The following is a 17322-nucleotide window of genomic DNA, read 5'->3' as shown; positions in this document are numbered from 1 at the left end:
TGTGAAGGAGTCATTTTTATGCATTCCATTAGAACACCAAAGATCAGGCATGGTTTTTTTTTATGGAATTTATTTCAATAAATCATATTTACCTAGATCTTTATAAATATCTGCCCTTGAATAAGAACATAAATTAAGGTGTGGATTCCTGAACATCTCACCCACTTATCTTATTTTAGAGGCTTGGTTCATGACATTACTTTAGTTTTCTTCCATTCCTGAATCAAGGGCCCTTTGACCCTTAAGAATGAATACAGCTGTATCCTAGATGCAATTTTTCATGGAATAAAATACATATTAACCTTTCAATAAACACCAAATGTATGCAATCTGAAATTTCCAGAAGAAAAAAATTATCTCATTTTATTGAAAATTACTGCATTCCTTTTAAAAGAATCTATCACATAAAACACAGTCAAAAATCAAACTTGCACAATTACAAAAGAGAAGGGACGTATTTATGAATCCAGGGAACAAAGTTTGACACCCTTGTGTAAACACCAGGAAAGTTTGGTCTTCCACATCCATGACCCCAGCTAACAATGCCAGTCAAAATCCATTTTCCATCACTCTTTCTTCGACAGGATAAAGGTCCACCTGAATCTCCCTACAGAAAAAGATAACGTAAGTAACAAGCACTTTTGTTCCATGGTCGTCAATTTTGTTATTAAAGTGCCTAATGAATTGTGTTCAAACTCCCAGTCTGACCGGGTTCTTAGCTAATTCCTATGCAGTTTGGGGAAGTATCAAGAAATAATGTGAAACTTCTAATGTTGTTTTAGAATTACTTTTCCTGTAATTAAAAAGTTTCATTCATCATAAGAAACTTGATTCTTTAGGCCAGGAGTAACATTTGAAGATTCTTGCAAAGGAATCAACATTCATATACCTACAAACAAATAGCAAACCTCGATAACAAAAATAGTAATAGTAGTAACAGTAATAATAATAGCTAACATTTATTTAGTGCTGGGATGTGCTAAGCACTATTTTGGGTCATTGAATCCTCATAATAACCTTTGCCTCTTCGTGGATCACAGCCTTGTCGTGGTGAAGGGGCTCATGTAACTCAGTGAAGCTATAAGCCATGCTGTTTGGGGCCACCCAAGACGGCCAGGTCACAGTGGAGAGTTCTGACAAAGCATGGTCCACTGGGGGAGGGAAGAGCAGACCACTCCAATATTCCTGCCGTGAAAACCCCATGAACAGTCTGAAAACATGGAAAGATATGACACAAGATGAGCCCCCCAGGTTGGAAAGTGTTCAATATACTACAAGGGAGGGGTCGAGAAGACTTGCCCACGACTGAGTGACTTTCACTTTCGTTTAGTGGTAGTATGTGCTAAACACTATTTTGGGTCATTTAATCTTCACAATAACCTCTTGCGGCATGGTTATCTTGGAGGATTGGTTGACTTCTACCTCTATGCCATGCAACTTCAGTGTTGGCTCATGGCCGTGAGGAAAAAAGGAAAGGAGATCCTCTGTAGTTTGCAGGGTCCAATGACACAGCCCCAAGGATCACTGGCTGATAGTTGTTACAGAGAAAGCACTCTCACTCGAGAGCCCTTTCTGGCATCTGAATTCCAAAAACAAAGGCTGAAATAATTCAATGTTTACATAGAATTTCTACGTTGTTCATTATTTAAAGTATAACATCTGAACTTTTACTTTCGGCTAAAGATGTTTGTGGGTGCTTAGTCGTGTTTGGCTATTTGTGATCTCATGGACTGTAGTCCACCGACTCCTCTGTCCCTGGGATTCTCCAGACAAGAACACTGGAATGGGTAGCTTTCCCATCTCCAGGGAATCTTCCTGACCCAGGGATCAAACTCGGGTCTACCTGCATTGCAAGCGGATTCTTTACCATCTGAGCCACCAGGGAAGCCCTAAAGCTGCCTACTCAGAGGCAAAGATAAAAAAGGCATTCCAAAATTGTCCCTGGATGTCACCCCCAAAATTCTAAACCTGATTAGGTAAATTCTAACTAGTAGAGAGACTGAAATCTTTTTATTTTAACTGTTGGCACTCCAACTCTATGAAGCCTCATTTAACCTCTAAACCCTGGTAGCTATGGAGAACAGAACTATATAACCAGCTACCTGTAGGAAGCACCCAAAATATAGTAGCTTTCAGAGGTAAGAGTTCAAACTCCAACTCAACTAGCTCTGTGACCTTGAGTAATTTACTTGGGCTCCCTGTGCCCCAGTTTCCTCTTCTATAAAATGTGGATGAAAGAATAATTTGAATGAATTTCTGTAAAGATCCTAGCATAGTCCTTTCCACAAAATAGGAGTTCAGAAGATAGAAGTCATCTTTATAATGAGATGAGTTTCTGTAGCGCAGTGTCTAAGGTTACGGAAAGATGTGGGAACAGCTCCTCTGCCCTCTGCCTGCACATGCGGTCAGTCGTGTCTGACTCTTAGCAACCCCAGGAACTGTGGCCCACCAGACTCCTCTGTCCATGGGATTCTCCAGGCAACAATGCTGGAGTGGGTTGCCATGCCGCCCTCAAAGGGATGTTCCTGACCCAGGGATTGAACCCGAGTCTCCTGCACTGGCTCATCCTCTAAAACATCTGCTCACTTTTTGGTAATCATTTAGGTATCTGCATAGATTGGAATCTGAGACTCATAGCAACATCCCCCCAAAGGTAACCTTCAGCTTCACCACTGTCAGGAGGCCTCCAGTCACCTTTCCCACTCCTGTTTTCTCTCCCCCAGCCTGTGTGTCAAAGGAGTAAGTGAATACAATACTTGTTATTTTAGAAGGTACACAGCCACTGCTAGGGAAGTGGGTAGCAATCCTAAAACACTGCGTCCATCTTGCTATGTTTTTTAGTTTCTGGTTATAAGACAATCATGGCAGAATGATAAATGCTGACCCCATTCTCTAATTGTTGGAGAAAAATACATGGGAATTAGAAAATGAGTTTTACAGATCCAATTAGTATTTAATCACCTTTCCCTCATCTCAGACAATTGGATTATAATTAGTGTCTGAATTAAGGCAATCACCTGCCCGAGTTATTGCCAGTATGGTGTAGATTAAACATGAAAGCATTTATGGAAAGTACAACATGTTAGACAAAGAAAACATAAGATGGCTTACTCTGCAAGCATCTTTCTTGCCTGACATGACACCTGCACAGAGCATCCTCGAAGTGATGATGCCATAGGTGGAAACACAGAGGGTTTGGTCAATGAGCTCTACCTCTGCTTGCTGCAAAACGGGGGAGCCTTTATTGTCTGGAAAACACACAGAAGTAGAAATCAAGGCAATGATTACATTTACTTTATTAGACAATTTATTCATTTTCTCCTTTTACTCTATAACAATTGTTTTTAGGTAAGTTCTATTACGATCCTCATTTTTTCAAATGAAGACATGGAGGCTTAGGAGGATAAAGGACTTATCCAATGGCACACAAATAGGAAAAATAGAGCAGGATTCAGACCCAAGGTCTGACTCGACCATCTGAGCCATGGTCCTTCTCCACATACCTCCTACCTTCAAGACTGTGAGTCAGTAACAGCCGTTACCAACACTCCCTGGTCAAGAGGGCCCCTTAAGTGGAACATGATAACTGACATCTGGGAGTATCCTAGGAACCATAAAAACGTAACAGTTTGGATACAGCCCTTTCACTTCCTTTTAAACCCATATGGCTAAGATAATTCATTGACGCACTCATGCTTGTAGAGAAAATACCCATCAGCAGTGCCAGGCCGCCCAGGCTCCTGGAAAGGCGTGGGAGTGCAGCAGTGAGTGCGGCAGCTGCAGGGGTGGCCACGTCCACCTCTGGGCTTGGGGAGCACAGCAGCGTAGTGCAAAGTTTTGTACTTTACATGAATGTTAAAAATGTTCTTTGTGTGTAGTAACTATTTAATAATACAATCAGAAACATTAAAGTCAGCAGAATGATTTTTTTTTAAAAAGAAAAGAAAATGCCCCATGATAAAGTGGTTGAAGAAACTCTTTCCTCGTATGATAAACAACGATGTAATGAAAGCCCTGAGCACAGCCCTGATGGTTTATAGGTGTTCGAGCAGTGACCTGCCTTCTCCCAGAAGGCCCAGACAGGTGGTGAATTTCATGAGTTCAATAACTAAATGTGGGTAGTTAGCACTGGAGAAGCTGCCCATAGTGAATCTTTAGAGAGTGTCAAAGCAAGGCCAAGATACAGTTCAAGATTTAAAGATAATGTATCTGTTTTAAGCATTTAGAAATGACTATAAGGGAATCCAAGATAAAGACTAAGAGATCAAGGGAAAGCATCAGCTCTCACCTCTGGGGAGATGTTCACAAAGTTTTGGATTATCCTCTTTACTGTGTATTTAGAATCCTAAGCCATAAAAACCTTGGCAGGGCAGATGTAAAGACTTCCCTGCCATACAATCTGACCTTTGTGCATATGATAAAGATGCCCCCTCTGGGCAGGGGAATTGTAAAATGGCATTCTTTCTTGCTGGACCATTCCTAGGCTGATGTGACCATCCCCCAGGCCTGAATCTGCAGTCTGGGGAACTGAGGATAATCTGGGTTTCAGCCTTCACTCTCATCCACTTGGCCAATTGCCCTCATGAAGGACGTACTTGCATAATCCTGCAGACTATTGTCTATGAGTTGACATAGTAAGTTGTGTATGAGCAACCTTCTCTTGTTTATGAAAATGAGTCTTTTTTTTTTTTTTAATGAAAGGGAACCTAAAAATATGGAGGAAATATTCTTCTATAGCAGAAAACATAGCAAACTCCTACGAGATTGAAAAGGGCCTGTACTATCCTGTCCTGCCTTGCTCATAGACCTTCCCTTAAGAAGTGGTTCTCACTTCTCTGGGGGACAAGGGGAGAGCATCATAAAACCGGAATTTTAATACTCTCCTCCAGTCTATCTGTCAGAGTTGTTAGAAGGCTCAGATGAGATCTTATACAAAAACCCTCTCCATGAACCCCAAAGCACCACATCAACACGAGTTGCTGTGATCTGGAGGGGAGGGGAGGGCACTCACTGACACACACCTGCTTCGTGCCTGCGCCCCCAGCCGGTCACCCAGCACTTCTCTCCACTGCGCACTTTCTGGCCGGCAGGAGGGATGCATATCGGCTGAATGAGCTGCTTCAGGGCCTCGGGCCAGGCGACACTGAGCTGCAGCAAGGCAACGTCGTAGTCGAAGGTCTGGCTGTTATAGCATTCATGGACCACGATTCTCCTCACCGGGGAGACGAACTTGGCGTTCCCCTGCACGTACATGCCAAGGTGCGCGGTCCACGGCGTGGGGTCAGACAGCCTGGGACGAAAGGAAGGAAGCACAGAGTCAGAGGCTTGAAGACCGTACGTGCTTTGGAAAGAGCCCTCCGCAGAGAGAGGGGCTGCGGGAAGGGAGGTCTGACTTTCACTCCCTATTGCAGTAGCTGACTGTGCCTCCGGGCCTCCCTTGTCTCCCTAGTAAAACCAAGATGAAGTCAGGTAGAGTAGGGCTGGCAGATGAGAGCTGGGCTCCAGAACATTTCCTCAGTGAGTTCTAAGGACATGCTGGAAATTTTCTTGCCATCGGTATTTCAGGAACCACCCACAGGTTAGGATTGTTAGTGACTGGAATTTATTTGGTACCTTCTTCCTATTCATGCTGACAGTGGCATTTGATGGTGACAGACAGGGCCAATAAGACAGTGATCTGGGGATCCTTTCACCAAATTCAAATGATACCAAGACAGATTAGAAATCAAAGTGTTCCAAACAGAAATTTAAGGAGATTTCTTTTTGCAAACTACCAGAAGCCTTAAAGATTGCTGCTCTAACTGCTCAAGCTTGACTATTCACAGGGCCCCACTCGCTATGAGCCCCCCAGTGGACTGGCATGAAGTCATGAGGGCTTTCTAATCTCCATCTGGGGTTTCTTATCTCCACCAGCACAGCTGCCTTGCTCTGGTGGGGTGAAGAGAATGTGGACGCTTTGGAAGAAAAAGAAGGACACATCCCAAAGTGCTTGGCCCCTAATCTCACATGCAGTACAGGGACCTAGGGGAGTATTAAGGGTAATATATTACATAAAAGACTAGTGATGGAACGGAAGCATAGCCATTTCAGTCATTAACATGAATCCTGTAATTTCCAGGAGAAACAAATACTCTAATTGTATAAATTCATTGAAGTACTTTTAAAAATTCTAGGTGAGAAATAATTGATATATTTTTGTACCTAGGATTCAACTGGTTCCAAATAAGGTCACATTTTAAGTGAAGTTGTTGTCCGAGCTTTCCTTTCTCCCTTAGAGGGGAGAATGTCTGGCCCACGATAACCCCATCGGTAAGGACAGACAGAGCCCTCCTGACAATTATCCCAAAGGACTTGTTTGTGATCCTCCTCTGTGATATTGCGATTTACAATAAAAAATATACATTTGGTCATCCTTCCATTCCCGGTACAGAGCTCCTAAAGCTTGTAGAATTTCCTAAGTGATGAGAGGAACCAAAGTGTCTTTTGTTATGTTACTGAGGTTACTTTGGGGCTGCAACTAAGGCTGAAGGGGCTAGAGGTTGAATCTGTGTCCAGTGACCAATGATTCAATGAATTGTGCCTGTGTCAGGGAGCCTCCATAAAAGCCCAAAAGGTTTGGAGAGCTTCCAGGTTGGTAGACACGTGAAGACTGGAAGTTAAACAGTCCATGCATGGAAAACTGCATACTTTCTCACACCTCGCCCTTTGTATGTCTGCCGTCAGGCTGTTCCCAAACTGTATCTTGCTATAATAAACTGGCAAGCCAGCAAGTAAAATGTTTCTCTGAGTTCTGTGAGCTGCTGTAGCAAATTAGTAAAATCCAAGGAGGGGCTCCCTGGAACCTACACTCTATAGCTGGTCAGTCAAAAGTGCAGGTGACAACCTGGACTTTCTACTGGTGTCTGAATTGAGGGGAGGGGAGTAGATTTGTTAGACTGAGCCCCTAAAGTGCGTAATCTGTCTATATGGGCAGACAAATCAGAACTGAGCTGAATTATAGGACACCTAGCTGGTGTCAGACAATTGCTCTGGGGTGTGGGAACGCTCCCCACCACCGCACTGGAAACTGGGTACAGAGTCGTTGCCTTCACACCCTGAGTAGGGGTCTCCATACTCCAGTCATCCCTCAGCGCTGTCCTCCACACATTCCTACACTCCACAGTCTTCACACGTTCCCTTAGAATTCCTTCCAACCTGAAAGCGCTATCTTATTTTCTCAGCCTAGTAAAAGCCTATTCATTCTTGATATACTTTTGTGACCTTCCCTTTAAGTTGATAATAACTTAAAAGAACATTCAGCATACAATTGGTGTCACAGAAACAAAACGAAATTAAGAACGACCAACTGAATTGATTGAATGGATCCAAATGCAAGCTTCTTCCCACAATGTCAGAGCAGCTATGTGGTCTGTGGTCACTTCAGAGTAAGAATTGAGATGCTCTACCTGCTTCCATGGAAACAGTGGGCGGCAGAGAGGAGCCACTCCCTGGAGAGGACTGAGGCACCACAGTAGGCAGATCCAGCGAAGTGGAGGCTGACTTGCCACGGCCAACCCCCCTCCTGGGTATCGGTGCCCCCGATGATGCGGTGGGGGGTGGGGGAACTGCTGCTGCAGCCTTTAGGAGAGGAGGGGTCCCATGAGTTAAAGGCAGACTTGAAAGAAAAACCAAGCATTCAGTCAAATTTTGAGCTGGGTTAGGAAGTAACTAACTAGGTAAGCAACTTGCAATCCCCTGCTTATCCAGAGAGGCAACACGTGGGTCTGTCTGAAACCAGCACCAACAAACCACTACCTCCCCCCTGGAAACAGGCCTTGATGCAGAGTCTCTGTACAGTAACACACATGAGGAGAGGAAGGGACCAATAGTAACAGCCGTACCAGTAAAAGCAGCAGCTGTGGAGTTCAGGTTGTTAGGCAGAGAAGAAAGATTAGTCCCAAAAGCAACTGAATTGAGAGTGTCCGTGAAACTGTGTTGATTCAGGAGAGAATTTGTAAATCCAAAACAAATGAAAACCTAGTTAAGAAAAACTAGGTATCAAAGCAATTATTTTCCAGTGTAAATAGTATTGAGAAGGATATATAATTAATATGTTGGCACACGGCCAATTAGAGATCATGCAATTAATAATGACACATGGCAGATTACAGTTCTCAGGTCATAGCTAAAGAAAGAACCATCTCTTGACATTGATCACAACATAAGGCATAATTAATAAAATCATCCACAGTATTCCAGTACCTATTTCTTTTCTCATAGTTTTTTTTTTTAAGAGCTTATGCCTTGATTAAGGTTATTAGAAAGTGGAAGTTCTTCGTGTAAACAGCTAGTGCATGAATAATTACTATCAAGAAAGAAGGCAGAAAATAAAGAATAAGTAAGTTTTAATTATTTCTTATTTTTAAGAATTAAGAAAGAATTAAAAGAATTCACTCTAGAATTTTTAATTCTGAGAAACCATTTCAGATTCAGTTCAACAATATCTACTATTCTTGCCTGGCCTGTGGCAACTTCTGCCAGGGGAGTTATATCAAGAATGAAATGAAAATGAAAAAACAGGTCGACTGAGGGAGAAATACAAAAGATCAGAAGGAACGTGTTTCTACTCACTGCAGCCTTCTTCATCACTTCCATCCGGACAATCCACGTTGCCATCACATTTTGCGTTTTGTTTCCTAATGCAAACATCATTGCCACACTTAAAAGTTCTGTTGTTGCATGGAATACCTAAAAATGAGCAAAAGAAGAGACTGATTTGAGTGAGTAACACTGAGCTCTGTCCACCAAGGATGGCTTGGCCACAGGGTCAGTATTTGCTGCTCATGGCAGAGGGAACTGGAGCAACCCCACAGGGTCCCGTCCCTGCGTCTCAGCAGAGCCTCTGAAAGGCAGGCAGGTGCTAGTTCAGAATCAATCCAACAGCCTCTCCTTTCTTCCACGTAAGGGAGATGCCAAGCAGTCGGCTGTGTCAGTGGCTTAATGACCTCTTTGCCATTACTTTGTCTTGTTCTCCAGGAAAATCTTAAAGCAAAAATAATACTCAGTCCTTTTATACCGTTGGAGGGGGAATGGGCAGATTTTGTGAATATACAGCACACTTGTTCACAACCCTGGCTGTGTGTGTTTTTGTAGGGGCTAGATAGACTATACCCAATCACAATATCTGGCACATCCCTCTATATCAGATCCACAGTATATTTTAGTCAAGAGTAGCATTAAAATTATGTCAGCCAGGAAAATCTTCCAGTATTCTCTCTCTCTCTTTTCCTCTCTCTCTCTATACACACACACACACACACACACACACACACACACGCATGCGCGCGCAGACGCCACCTCAATTAGTGAACAACTCATCCATTTTATCTGGGCCCAGGAGGATTCCTGGGACCTGAGACTTTCAATGGGAAAACTAGGACAAGTCGATTGCCCTAGCTCAACAGAGATATTTTGATTTTGGCTTAGAAGTGTGTGCTAGGCGTGTACACCCATGGCTGATTCATGTGAATGTATGGCAGAAACCACCACAATATTGTGAAGTAATTAGCCTCCAATTGAAGTAAATAAATTAATTTAAAATAAATTTAAAAAAATAAAATGGGAAAGTTGAAAAAAAAAGAAGAGTGTGCTAGGGAGAAGAGGAGAGCGCAGAGCACTCCCGCTCACTGTGAGTGCAGTTCTGCTCGTCCCGGCCGTCCTCACAGTCCTGGAAGCCGTCACAGGTCAGGGCGCTGTGCTGCCTGAAGGAGCTGGCATTGCAGGAAGGCTTGAGAGTCACTGGAAGGAGAACAGACAGAAGCGGGTGAGCCTGAGACATCAGCGGGACCCTGAGGACCAGCAGTGCCCCTATAAACACGCAAGTGGTTAAGATGACTTAAAACAAAATGTGTATTTTCTCAAAACTGACAGCTCCAAGAGGAAAAGTAGATGTTTAAGCTTTGGGGTAACTCTTTGCACTTTGAGTTTGTCAGATCTGACTTTTGCTGTGCGTAAATGTATTACATTTTGGTGGTTTATTTAATTACAATTAAATGTATCATAAGATTTTAAGGAAAATAAAAATCATAAGCTGTTAGCTAAATTGAACTTGTTCACCTTCCTAAACAAGATGGAGTATCCTGAGGTTGAGGACTTTGTCTTACTCATCTCTGTACTCCAAGTGTTTGATCAAGCAGTTGTTCTTGTTTAGTTGCTAAGTCGTGTCTGACTTTTTTGTGACCCCAAGGACTGTAGGCCACCAAGTTCTTCTGTCCATGGGGTTTCCCAGGCAAGAATACTGGAGTGGGTTGCCATTTCTTTCTCCAGGGGATCTTCCTGACACAGGGATCAATCTCCTGCATTGGCAGGCGGACTCTTTACCACTGAGCCACCAGGGAAGCCTGATCAAATAGTAGGTGCTCACAAAAAGTTACTGAATACATTAGTGAATGTGAGATCTCAAGAAACAACAGACTTGTAGTCTCTTGGTAAGGAAAACTCTTCTTTAAAATTATTTTATCCTGGAGACATTCATTTCCTGAGTTAGGAAATACCAATATAAATGTATTATAATTTTTCTTCTTTGAAATATTTTCAGGAATTTCCTTTAAACCAATGACAGATACAACATATTGATGAGCACTCTTAGAAGGTATAATTTCTTAGACATTTCTGTTTTTTTTGAGAAGTCATTATTTGTGTTATCTGCTCTTGTTTTTTCAGAGGTACATCTTGAGGGGAGCAGAAAGGAGGACATTGCTGTCGTATATCTACTCTGAGAGTAGCTGGTAACCTAGTCAGCTCCTAGAGAACAGCTCACAACATGACATGATGAGAGATGATGATTACTAAAGCACGGTTCTTGTTACAAAGTAACAATAATCACTTTCACTTGGAGCATCAAGTGACACATTAATAGGGAATAATAACATAAAAAACAAAAGCAACCTCAATCCCTATATAATAGTAAATGTTTTCTTAAGAAATAGAAGATCCTATAGATTTGAATTGTTAGTGAAGCCTAAGTTAAGAGGGTTTTATTTTGTTTTGCCAATAAAAAAAAAGGTGTAGAGTCATAGGTTATTTTTTTATGAACATAAGTTTTCAGTTATTTATATTTCTCTAAAATATGAAAAAGATTAAATAGCATCACCATAGCAATTGTATTAAACTCTGGATCTTTATTTATTTTTAATATTTGTTTATTTATTTGGGCTGTACCAGGCCTTGGTTGCAGCACACATGATCTTTAGTTGCAGCATTCAAACGCTTAGTTGCAGCTTATGGAATCTAGTTCCCTGACCAGGGATCGAACCAAGGTCCCCGGCACTGGGAGTGTGGAGTCTTAGCCACTGGACCACCAGGGAAGTCCCAAACTCTGGCTCTTCAGAAGAAAGCGTTGCCAGTGGCGTCATATGATCTGGTGAACTATTCTTCCCATATTGCTCCCTAAAACTGGAGATAGATTCAGAAATGATGTGCAAATAGTAATGAAAAGCCAAATCAGAGATTCTCTGCCCAAAATAATAATATCCAATACCCCACCATTTAATTATCACCAATGTGATATTGATGTAAACTATACAGGTAAAAAAAAATCTTTTTCTTTTTATTTTCAACACCTGTACTCCATAAACAAGCATTCTGAGATAGTTTACTTCTCCGCAGATTCTGAACTTCTTTTTAGAGGAAAGATCTGTGCTTTAAAATGGGACCACGTTTAACATTGTGGTGGATTGAATATTAGCCACAGGTCTTCACTCCCTATAATAGTATTATGCGCCTCCACCTCTGCCATGGTCCCAGCCCTGCCCCTTGACTATGGCCTCATTATCTGACTGATGGAATATGATACAAGTAATACTGTTCCAGCTCCAAGCCCAGGACTTAACAGGAAACTTGCATTTTTGGTCACCCCGCCTTTGTTTCTACCACTGCTGTGGCCAGTCCACTAGTTCAACAAGGAAAAGAACCATGAGAAGTAGACCGGACTCCAGCGTGAGAAGAACCAAGCCCAGGAGGACCACAGTTTAGGCAGTGACACCCAGCTGAGCCCAGCCTAGATCAGTCATGCCTCAGACAACCCGCAGAGGGATGATCTGGCGCAAATGATCGTCCCAAGTCACTGAGTTTGGGGGTGGGGGTCGGGGTAGTTTGTTATGTGGTAATAGACAACAGCTACAAAGACCAGGATATATATCAGTGCCAACAATGATCCTGGCAAGCCACTTATTCCTAAGAAAAGTCATAATAAAAGCTTGAATACCCACCACAGAAGAGTTCATCGCTTTCATCAAAGCAGTCATTTACTCCATCACATCACTGGGCTTGAGGGACGCACAAACCAGAGGAGCATCTAGAAGATCCAACAGGACAGGCTAGAGACAACAAAAAATAGGAAATCTTGTGTGGGTCCCTAAAATGCACCAGACCACATTAACAAAGAAATGTGAGTTGCTAAGTGACGTGAGTAGCAATGTGGCAATAGTAATAATACAATTTTTCCATCAAAGCAAAGCTATAGCTGATATTTGAAAGAGCAAAAGGGAGAATTTAAGACAGCAAAGAAAGCAAATGAATCCACAAGAAGCTGAGTCAACACTGCATCCAGTTCACCATGTACAATCAGACTCCTACATCTCTACCCTTGACTCAGCAAGGATGTGAGTCTTGGCTTTATCCCAAACTCAAAGAAAGAGAAACCTGGAGCATGACTTCGAATCTAGTAGGCTCAGAGTACAGTCTTTAGGGTTTCTGGGGAATTTAAATGGCTTTCTGGTGTCGCTGAATCCTCTATGATCAGATACATCATTCTGAGTCTGTGCATTTAATTACATTTTCAAGTGATCTCTGCCATAAAATGTATTAGTAACCACTGATCTTAAAGGTTGGACCTAGAGAGATTAACAACTGTTCTCAAAACTCAGGACTTCTAAGGCACTTCAACCAGCCTACTCATCAAAGATTCATTGCCTGCCTGGCCCAGAATCTTTACTCCTGGGCTTGTAGCTTATCATGATAGTAATAATGAATGTTTTTTCTCTGCCATGGTCTAAAGGACTGTGTTCTTCACCCCCAGATTGATATGTTGAAGTCCTAATGCCCCAAGTGATGGTAGGAGGAGATGGGGCCTTTGGGAGGTGATAAATGATGAACACAGAGCCCTCATGAATGAGATGAGTGCCTTTATTTCAATAATAGGCCCAGAGCATCCTCATTCCTTCCATCACTCTAGGACTTAATGAGAAGTCTGAGGCCAGAAGATGGCCCTCCTTCAACCAAGTTGGAACACGATCTTGGATGTCCAGCCTCTAGAACTGTGAAAAGCAAATTTCTGTTCTGTATAAGCTACCTAGTCTATGCTTTGGGCAGATGAATAGGAATAGGGCATGGTCAGGTCAACCACTGTCTCAATAGCACACAATGGAAAGGATGAGTTCCTAGAAAAGATTCATCATTCGAAAAAATAGTTAAAAATAAGATAGCTTACTATTTACCTCTGTCCTCACTGGTGACTGTGATATTCTGATATTCAGAAGTGCAAGATTCTGAATCCAGAAGGAGGTATATTAGTATTGGCAGAGATGGAAGGGTCTAACTGAGCTTTCTCTCAAGTCTTAACCTCATGGATTCCTAAGTGATTAACCCTTACTTTCCCTGCTTTTAAAACAGGTCATGAATTTCCTCAGTCAGGGTCTACTCTCTCCAGCACTAATGACTCCCTCAGACATTGCCTTTTCCCCTGACCGCTTCCTGGCCATGTTTCCAGTAGTTCTCAGTGTGAAGTTCAACATTCTGAAGGTTGGCATTTGGACTCCTTGAATGGCCAGCTCTCCCTGTGTATCAGAGGTCTTAGTGAATTGCAACTATTGCCCTTCAATCCACCAAATGATGATGTAAACTTCATATTTACAAAAAATTATGGATGGCGAGAAGAACAATGAATCAAGAAATTGTCTGATATTTCAGGAACAATGTAAGAAACTATTTTTCAATTATAACAAGCAATTATATTATTTCTTCTATAATTTAAACTTCAGCAGAATAAATACATAATTGTATGTATTATTTATCATATATTTTGTTTCTACTATATATTTATTTAAATATTATTATAAAAATATGCTAGTCAATAGCAGAAGTAAAGAAGCAGTTTTCATTCCTTAAATTCTCAAAGTTTAGAGTCATAAAATGTTGGCCTCTGTTTAACCTTTCGTTACGGTTTCTTAAGGGACTGATCTCCATCTTACGTTGGCTGATGTTGTAACTGCCATATTCCACCGAAAGCGGCCTGTCCGAAAGCCTTGAACTGCACTGCCGCTGAATGTGAGCCAGAGAGCTGGGCTCTCGGAGAATCGTCTGGTGATCCGTGTGGGAGCCGCAGTACCGCCAGCGAGGGTTAGGGGCACACAGCTTGAGACTGTGTTAACTGCTTGGTGACCAAACTGACTGATACTTTGGTCATCTGAGCTTCATAAACAGAGTCGCTTATAGTAACGCTGATGGTAGTCTGATGGTAGTCATCCATCCTACGCTAAGTGATTATGATTGAGTCACTTCTGTCCCCTCGATTTTCTCCCTTGCTAAATAAAACAATAGCAGTGCTCTAAATGTTATTATCTGTTACTTTCCTCACCAATACTTAAAACTGGAAGAAATATGGGTTTATATCTCTTAGTCTTCTCTCTTCTTTCAGCATATATATAACTGCCTAACAAAAAAGAATTGCCTACTTTGTTCAGCTTCAGACCTTTCTACAGAACAGAGTGAAATCCATCAACTAAAATTAAAAGCATGCAAAAAATTCCAGCAACACTTAAAAGACAACAATATTTCAGTCTAAATTAAACTCTGGTGAACTTCAGGGCTTGTCCTTGGCAAAATTTCAAAATAGTGATATCTATCTGCAATATTTCCCTACTTCAATTTCTTACTTCTCATCAGCTAGGAGAAAATGTCCCTCCTATTATTAGTTTTTATTATCTGAGCACTATGGTTAGCGGAACATGAAGTATAATCATTAATACACTGGGTACCCACGGTAAGTTAGGCTCTGCCCTGTGTGGTCAAGACTTTTCCAGGTGAAATGTGTAAGTTTCCAAAAGGAACCAGTAAACACTAGGTTTGAGGGAGGTCATTCTCCTTTGGAATCTGTGAATGGAAATCGCTCCAGGTCCGCAAAGCATTTGGGAACCACACTTGTTCCATGGATCAGATGCTATTATTCAGTGGGAAGAGCCTATCATTTCACAGTTCAAAGTGAGCGAAGTGAAAGTTGCTCAGTTGTGTCCAGTTCTTAGCAACCCCAAGGACTATACAGTCCATGGAATTCTCCAGGCCAGAATACTGGAGTGGGTAGCCCTTCCCTTCCTCCAGGGGATCTTCCCAACCCAGGGACCGAACCCAGGTCTCCCGCATTACAGGTGGATTCTTTACCAACTGAGCTATCAGGGAAGCCCCATAGTTCAAAGCATTCATGTATATTTCAGAAAGAATTTTTTGCATTTGGCTGAAGTTCAGGAGCTGATGGGTGAATATATCAGCTCCGGGGATATGAGGAGCTGTAAGGGCCCAACTGGCTAAGTGGGAGCCAGCATCCAAGAGGTACCTAAGAGCTGAGTCAAGCTCTTGGGTCCAGAGTCTACTCTAGGTGTTCATCTTGGAATCAGAATCATGCATTCTAATATCACAGTGATTGTATCAGTATCTCATAGTGATTTTAACATGTACTAGAGTTTTCTTCCAAAGATGAGCATACTGATAGTTCTGATGCGAAGAACTGACTCTTTTGAAAAGACTCTGATGCTGGGAAAGATTGAATGCATGAGAAGAAGGGGATGACAGAGGATGAGATGGTTGGATGGCATCACTGATTCAATGGACATGAGTCTGAGTAAACTCCAGGAGTTGGTGATGGACAGGGAGGCCTGGCATGCTGCAGTCCATGGGGTCGCAAAGAGTCAGACACGACTGAGCAACTGAACTGACAGTGGTAGTTTATGAAATGAACGTAAAATAAAGTGAGAGACTGAGAAACCCAGCAAGTGTTAGTTTACATGGACAGATGAGTGACAGGTAAGAAAACTGAGATGTAAGAGGTGAAGTAATTTGTTAAAGTTCAAATAGCAAATAAGAAGAGATAGGATTAGGATAGAGTTCAACAGATACTAAACCTTTACACTTTCTAACCAACCAACTGCCTTCCTCTCAGGAACTTGGTTGCACAAAAGCTTTGTGGGAAGCCGTTCCTTTCTCAGCTTTGTATACTGCATTCTGGCTGCCTTGGACACTCACACCCAACCCCTGTGTTCTCTAAATTTAGGATCACCAGGCTTCCGGGTATCAGCATTACTTTTTCTTCCGTCCCTACTCTAGATCCAAAGCCTTTAGGCTACTTAGCAGCAAAGTGTCAGAAATTAGTTCAATTAGAGCCTTTCTGATGAAAAGAACTGATAATGAAAAGGGCTGGCATTTAAAATCCTTTGGGTATTGCTAGCATCAAAAGAATCTGATAGGATTTCAGCCAACCCACAAGACAAGGGGAGGAACTGGCCCTTCAGGAGAAGTATTGAGGGCAGAAAGCTTTCCCGGTATTTGTGGGAGGAAACTGTCCATATTTTGGCAGCAATACATCGTGGGTGGTAGGGGTTGTTACTTAGGTGGGGGAAGTATCCCATTTTCAAAGCGCTGCTTTAAGCATATAAGCTTACAAAAGATTTGTAAAGATTTGTGTTCTGGACCTCTGATTAAATACCAAAATGCTGTATCTTTAAAGCCTTGGGGCATATTCCAAAGTATTTATGCATCTGATGTCTTTTCCTTAGCAATCTTAGTCATATTAATCATAGTTAATATATTTTGATGTATGATAAGCATCATTTCACTGAATGCTTACCGAAAAACTCCACCTTCTTACCTCATTTTACAGACTGACAATCAAAGCAATTAAATAATTTGTCCTAGTTAATATAGCTACTAAATAACAGGGCTGCAACTTGAACCTAGGTCTTCTGCCTCTTACATAATAGACTCTTGATTCAAAAATACTTTCCAAAGGAGTACAGGCCACACATTAATAATGGATCCAAGAAAGCCTTTAAAACAAGCAGAAAATGAAAGTAAAAGTGTTAGTCGCTCAGTAGTGTCTGACTCTATGTGACTCCCTGGCCTTTAGTTCATCAGGCTCCTCTGTCCGTGGGATTCTCCAGGCAAGAATGCTGGAGTGGGTAGCCATTTCCTCCTCCAGGGGATCTTCCTGACCCAGGTATCAAATCTGGGTCTCCTAGAAAGTCATCTAAGAGTCTAAAGAAAATCGAAGAAGTTTACTCAGGAAAATCATATAGG

At 42.0% G+C, this 17322-nt stretch overlaps 1 protein-coding gene across 1 annotated transcript in view; it reads right to left on the bottom strand.

Moving 5' to 3' along the window:
- Positions 1–336: 336 nt before the first annotated feature.
- TMPRSS7 (transmembrane serine protease 7) overlaps positions 337–17322 on the bottom strand; it is a 45759-nt gene continuing 28773 nt past the window's right edge. The window contains 8 exon segments of the mRNA XM_043892869.1: positions 337–607; positions 3112–3248; positions 5022–5290; positions 7446–7617; positions 8611–8727; positions 9667–9777; positions 12249–12356; positions 14229–14365. Of these exon segments, the coding sequence (XP_043748804.1) occupies positions 437–607; positions 3112–3248; positions 5022–5290; positions 7446–7617; positions 8611–8727; positions 9667–9777; positions 12249–12356; positions 14229–14365 (1222 nt within the window). The 3' untranslated portion in view covers positions 337–436.

The sequence above is a fragment of the Cervus elaphus genome, chromosome 31 (assembly GCF_910594005.1).
Source record: "Cervus elaphus chromosome 31, mCerEla1.1, whole genome shotgun sequence".
Lineage (NCBI taxonomy): Eukaryota > Metazoa > Chordata > Mammalia > Artiodactyla > Cervidae > Cervus > Cervus elaphus.
The sequence above is the reverse complement of the archived record's forward strand: the minus strand, read 5'-3'. Positions and strand labels throughout refer to the sequence as shown.